Here is a 6,185-nt window from a genome sequence, read left to right as displayed (position 1 = left end):
GTTGTTCCTGTTAAAATTCTTAAAAGGCCCTTTTTTTTTTTTCTTTTTTTTTTCCCCAGACCTAAAGATTTTCGAAGGAACTAATAACAATAAAAGAAGAAGAACTGCCATCAGGAATGTCTCCTCCTTGAAAAAAAATTCTTCTAACATGGAAGCATCTGTGCATCTCAGTCAACCCTTCTATACAGAATGTTTCTGACAGGTGTTAGCAAACTTTATTTGGAAAGATTACAGAAATTACTGTATTTGAAACAGCTAAGAATGGATATTATGTTGTTGATGCCACCTGTACTCTGAGTTGTATGACCTGGTATTTGTTAATTACATTTGCTTTAATAGTATTATTAAAGAATTGATACATTTTTAATGAATATTTACATCTCGTGGAAACAGTACATTGTTTACTGAAGTATCTCGCTTTAAAAGTTGCAAAACTTGATTTCCATGCAGTAAGAGCAGCGAATAATTATGTTCAGAGAGCTCCCACGAACGGCACGGTGTCGGTAAATAGTCTGATTTGCTTTTCTGGTAAAACAGGTGATCGATCCATCTTTACACAGCTTGGTGAATAAGAGGATGCCAGTCTTAGTACAGAAAAAGGAAATTGTTCATGTAGAACTCGTTCTCTCTTTGGGGGATGTGAAAAAAAAAAAAAAAAAACCCAACAGTGGCTTGAGCTGTTGATTACTTCTGTAATATATTGTGCGGTTCTCCCAAAAGCCTCTTCTAGAATGCGGAGTGTATATACCGTATGAAATTCACGATTAGATTTTGCTGCACACATGTCTATGCAGGCCTGCAGTTTCCTTATCTTTTTAGGTGAGTATACCCACTGCAGTTACTGTGGTGGTGGTAAGCAAAATCAAACTTATTCCAGAGCCAAATTGCATTAGAAAAACACAGCTCTTCAGAGGAAGCAGTGCACGTACCAAACATGCGTGCATGCCTACTGTAGTCCTTTCAGAGATAAGAAAAATATTGTTAAAAGATGCATCTTGGAGAAATGAGGAAGCGGTGAGATTTCTGATGGTCATTTTTTATGTCCCGTGGGAGTTTATCTCGCAGTCTTCAGCAGCCTTCTAGAAAGAGTGTTTCTGCCCAAATCTCATTTTGATTCAAGTCACGCAAACACGCCTGCCTTACTTAACAAATGTATTAAAGAATGAAGCAGCAACATTTTTCTTATGAAAACCAAATAAGAAAACTAATGTGTTGAATGATGCAAAATAAGTTTTAAAAATTATTTTGCTTCTGCAAATTACTTCCCTGAAGTTCATTACTGCTTTTCTGTCCAGATAACCCTCAAGCCAAAGCTGTTGTGTAGATAAATGACACACCTGTTGTTTTCTGTATAGTAAAAGGTGCTGATATGTTATCATCTGCCAAATTTTACAATGTTTGGTGAGGAAAATTTGTTTTCTATATCTGTTGTACACAAGCATCATATAAGAAGAAAAGCATTGTTATATTTATAATCATATTTCATTATATGAAATAACGATTTGGTTTCAGGCGTTTCTTTGGCATTCAGATGAGCTTATCCTGGGAACCGTTCCTATCCAGTGAACGTGCAGACTTCATTTCCAAGTCAGTAACCACATGTAATTAACTAGTAAAAGTATTTTTAAAAGGAGTAGGTTAAAGTAAATGCTCCTTTTTGTGTAAGGACACAGTATTGGTAAGATCTGGGTGGCATCAGCTGTTCATCATGTGCTGAATACTTTACAGTCGGCAACTTCAGTTTCTTAGGCCGGCTGGAAAAATACGAGACACTCGTGATTATTCAGAGACTGAATTTTGGAGAAAATGTTGACCATCTGCATCTCTCTTTCTTACTTTTTCTGGCGAACGTAGAAATCCTGAATAATGTTTTTATAACTTGGTAGTGCCCACCGGTTACTTTTCATTACCAAGGTGTACCCAGCAAGTGAACGTATGACCGGTGATACATGAAGCGTCTGGTTAGTGGGGTGCCAGTAAATGTCATTATAAATACAAAGTTAAACTAACTAGTGCAATTAAAGTTTGTGCATTAGTATGTAAAGTAAGTTAGAAAATTGTAGTGAGTATGCCTACTTTATTACCCCCAAGTAATCGTTTGTTTGATTCGCTGCATGTACATCCCATATGGCGCGAGGGGGATGATGGTTGTGTTGGTGGCCAGTCGGGTGCGTGTCCCAGAGCTGGGGACCCCACAGGCCGGGGGCACCCGGGTTCCCCGTGGGCAGAAGGGTGCAGTGCTGCTCCCAGCTGCGCCCCCAGCCCGGACAACTGGGGACCAGTGCAGGAACTGTTGGAGGGGCACAGCGTGGGTGACACCAACCGCACAGCACAGGCACGCTCAGGGATTTGGTCAGGCTGTTACTGTTCATTTCAAATATGGGGCAAATAAATAACACCAATTGCCTTATTTTGAAGCGTTTGACTATGTCTATGCTGTCTTCCGCACGTCCCTGGTTTTGCCCTACTGCTCTTCCTGGTCCCACAGGAGCTTGAGATTTGGATATAGCCTTGCTTGACGACCAGTCTGGGGTGCAAATTAATTATGAACTGTAACGTGAGGCTCAAAGTCTTTCTGAGATGACACAGGCAGAATTGCTTGAACGCTGATTTTCCATCAGTGACCGTCTCAGAGTCGCTTCCACAGGACCTACAATTTGGCACATCATGGGGAAGACTCTAGAAGGTGTCAGTACAACACATGGGTGGGGGAGTGCCAGCCGGGAAGGGGGCAGAGAGAGAGTTCACATTCGGGGCAAGTTAACATGGGTGTTCACAGCCAAGTGCAAGCAGGTAAGTTAGTTAATCATGTGATGCACCCATAACCTTTAATTTTAGTAATATCTCTCTGTCAACTATGTGTGCCAGGCTATGATAGGCACGTGTGTGCGCACACAGCCGTGCTCACTTGGTGCTGAAGTATTCTGTAAACTGGGGGTAAGCTGCTTGAAGGTGAAGTCCGTAAGATGAGCGATAGTTTTCTACCTTCTACTTTAAATGCATGTCCAGGTAAGGAAATGACATTCAACTCACGTTTCCATCAGCTTCTCTCACCTTTCTCTAAGGAAGTGGTGGGAGCTAGGGGTGAGAGAAATAACAGGAGAACAGAAACACAGCATAGAAAGTCATACAGCCACCTAGCCAGGTCTTGCCCTGGGATATACACAGCTGTGGGTGTTAGTCACATGTATAAATGTTTTGTGTTACTAACAAGGCTGAATTCTAGGCCAGATAATGTGAGATCACACAGCAAAGGTACCAGTTTGTCTTCTTCCTGGTGAGCTAAGAGGGTGTCTGGCAGTGGCCAGAAGCAAAAGCTTCTTTCTTTCTTTACTGGTCTTTCTTTAACTGAGCACGAACAGATCGAACCCACTCAGGGGCAAGCAGGAACACAGTCCTGGGATCCACAGGCCATCCTCGCTACGTGTCTTTATAGGGCTGGATTAGAAGCGGTCCGAATCTATGCTTTCAACTTAAATGAACATTTCTGAGCTTCTACGTTAAATCCTGCTTTGATGCTTAGTCTCCATAGTGCCGTTCAAAGCTGTTCATTGAGTCACTTTATAATTTACCTGGTTTGCTTTAACATAATGAATTGCTTTGTGCTCCTCAAGTGGTTGGGTTGGGGTTTTTCCTTCCTCTCGTCATTCGCTGATCCAAGTTGCCTTCGCGACTACACCTGCCAGTCTTTTAGCCTTGGCGTGTCAATATGTAAAATCTCACGTCCATAGATGACACGACCACCTCATCCCATAGTTACTCTCTACACTGTTCATATATAATTTTAAAAATAAGGCTAAATATTGTTTCTACTAAGTGCCTATATCCTTTAAAATAAAACTGTTGCCCAAAAGTGTTGAAAAGGAAAATGTACTTTCTTCTCTTTACATTCTGTTCCCCAAATATGCATACAGTTGTTCCAAGCTAAAAATCAATCAAATACAGAATTAATGTATAAAAGCTTGCCACTTTTATTTGCGTACAAAACAGAAATGAAAGAGGTTCACAATAAATTATCAGTGTGCTCCCACGGAACATTCTTGTGTATTTATATAATGTGGGTTAAAAAAAATATTCCATTAACATAAGATTTCTTTGCAAAAGTAATAGCTGGGTTCAAGGAAACCTGATTATGCATTGTTCTCTGGTGAGTTTAGTAGGGTTACTCTGCTAGTAAAGCAATTCATCCAAAACTAACGGAACATAATCAACGGGAAAAACATGGATTAAAAAAAACCACATTAACTTCTCTGCATGGTTCTACGTACACCAACTAGCCTGATGCGGTTTTTTAGATACAGTTTGAATAGTGTAGGGAACAGTACTCCAGAGAAAGATCTACAAGTGACCTTTCATCATCATCTAGCACCAACCCACTAACATACTAAGTTTCTGGCATGCAAGATAATTACCGTTATTTGTTGTGTCAACTGGCCATGTACATTCTTTTTCTCCTTTAATACAAGAGCCTGTAAACATCTTCCGTGACAGGTTAGGCACCTGGACAAAAGGCCAAACACGGATGCACATAACACATTTCCCTTTTTTAAACAGTTCATCGAGAGGGTTTTTTTCCATTCGCCCTTTTGCGTACCGGAGTCTTGACGCTCCTTTTGGCTATCTTCCTTGTGAAGCGACTAATTCCTGGGGATCTCAGTTCAACGGCTTCCGTCTCTTCTCGAACAGGAGTAAACTCTGGTTGAGCAAGATGAGGTGATGGATAGGAGGACTGGGAGTATGGGGATGGTAAGGGGTAGGACCCCTGAACTACATACAGCTGTTGCTCACCATCATAAAGGTCCTCGGGGTCATAGATTTGGTAGGAGTTATGTGGCAACTGCACTACTGGGATGTCTTGATCAGTTGGCTCACCGTATCCACCTTAACCCACCACCACCAAGAGTATTCATACGGTTAACACAGGAGAAGGGGAGTAGAAAATTAAAGCACTCATTAGGAAATTGACATTTTACATATAGATATACATAACGTGTGTGAGTATATATATAATCTTTAAATACACATCTTCTATTCACATAAAGGAACAGTGGAAACATTTAACAAAATTAATAAGCTGGAGCAATTGGAAACCCACCAACAGACAGCCAAGTTAGTTGGAAACCACCACCAGAATTTGTCAAATGTCCAGTTGTAATACTGTGCTTATTATACACTGCACAATCTGCCTGCTTTAGCTTATTCCAATTAGGGTCTAGAATACACGATTAACAGGCAAAAACGGGTCAGGCAATAATTTTTAGCAGTGCAAGGAAGCTAAGTGCATGTACAGCAGCTAGTAAGTTCATTAGTGGTAGTCAATATCGTTGATGGAAAGCACAGAGCAGTTCAGCGTCCATCTCTGACCTTCAGCCAAATGAGACCTGAACCAGAATGAGCCTTTCACCTTCTGGATTGGTAGCCATTGTAAGGGATTGGGCCTTAAAACAGGAAATGAACAACGGGGAGGGGAGGGGAGGAGAAAAGGATAGGAAGAGACGACAACAAAAACATTCAGGTAAGTAAAACGTACAAATCAGCTCACGGGCAGATTAAACCGTCAACATCAAACAAATATGCCTTATGTGTAACATTTGTAGTAACTAGCGCTTTACTAATAAATTTCGATTTTAGGTTGGGCGACATAATTTTTGGCAATTGTGTTAACTTCCTCCCACGGCCTCTCCGTGCTATAACGAGACGGGAAAGTAAGACACAGAGAAGATGTAGAAAGAATCATTTTCTCCAGATTGCTTCACTGGTTAATGACGGACACGTGCATCCCTGTGTCAGGTTACACTACTAGGGGTTTAGTAAGGGTCATGCTCTCATGCCATTCGGAGGCACATGGAAGAGGAAGTTGAGCAACACGTTTGAAAAACTACAGATGTAAAAACTCTGCTGTCACAAACATTAGGAGGTGGGGATTGAACACACAGACTGTTCGGCTGAGAGGGAGCAGGCTCGTACAACTACACAAACACGTACAGGACAAAAACCCACTACGCGGGATCCGTTTTACAGGCCGGGACCAGATGGTGGACTTCCTTTGGTCACTACGCTGGGGTCACCTTCTCTTCGCGCTGCAGTCCCACAAAATGCAGCAGCGCTGAACACGCACGGTTTTAGGGAACTACCACGTTTTAGCGCAAGGTTCACCAGTAGCCTCCATCTTTTTGGCTGTTTTA

The 6,185-nt window shown here is 41.6% G+C and overlaps 2 protein-coding genes across 2 annotated transcripts in view; one reads left to right on the top strand and one right to left on the bottom strand.

Annotated features, from left to right (window-relative positions):
* Window positions 1-4,031, top strand: part of MRPL13 (mitochondrial ribosomal protein L13) — a 42,072-nt gene extending 38,041 nt beyond the window's left edge. The window contains exons 6-7 of the mRNA XM_019471520.1: window positions 60-2,552; window positions 2,803-4,031. Coding sequence (XP_019327065.1) covers window positions 60-84 — 25 coding nt within the window. The 3' untranslated portion in view covers window positions 85-2,552; window positions 2,803-4,031. The remainder of the gene's footprint in view (window positions 1-59; window positions 2,553-2,802) is intronic.
* A 221-nt stretch (window positions 4,032-4,252) lies between these two features.
* The window catches only part of COL14A1 (collagen type XIV alpha 1 chain), a 124,819-nt gene continuing 122,886 nt past the window's right edge, over window positions 4,253-6,185 (bottom strand). Inside the window, exons 47-48 of the mRNA XM_009277215.2 lie at window positions 4,789-4,881; window positions 4,253-4,695 (exon numbers count right to left, since the gene is read on the bottom strand). Coding sequence (XP_009275490.1) covers window positions 4,556-4,695; window positions 4,789-4,881 — 233 coding nt within the window. The 3' untranslated portion in view covers window positions 4,253-4,555. The remainder of the gene's footprint in view (window positions 4,696-4,788; window positions 4,882-6,185) is intronic.

The sequence above is a fragment of the Aptenodytes forsteri genome, unplaced genomic scaffold (assembly GCF_000699145.1).
Source record: "Aptenodytes forsteri isolate BGI_AS27 unplaced genomic scaffold, ASM69914v1 Scaffold49, whole genome shotgun sequence".
Taxonomy (NCBI): domain Eukaryota; kingdom Metazoa; phylum Chordata; class Aves; order Sphenisciformes; family Spheniscidae; genus Aptenodytes; species Aptenodytes forsteri.
This window is presented reverse-complemented; position numbering and strand designations above follow the sequence as displayed.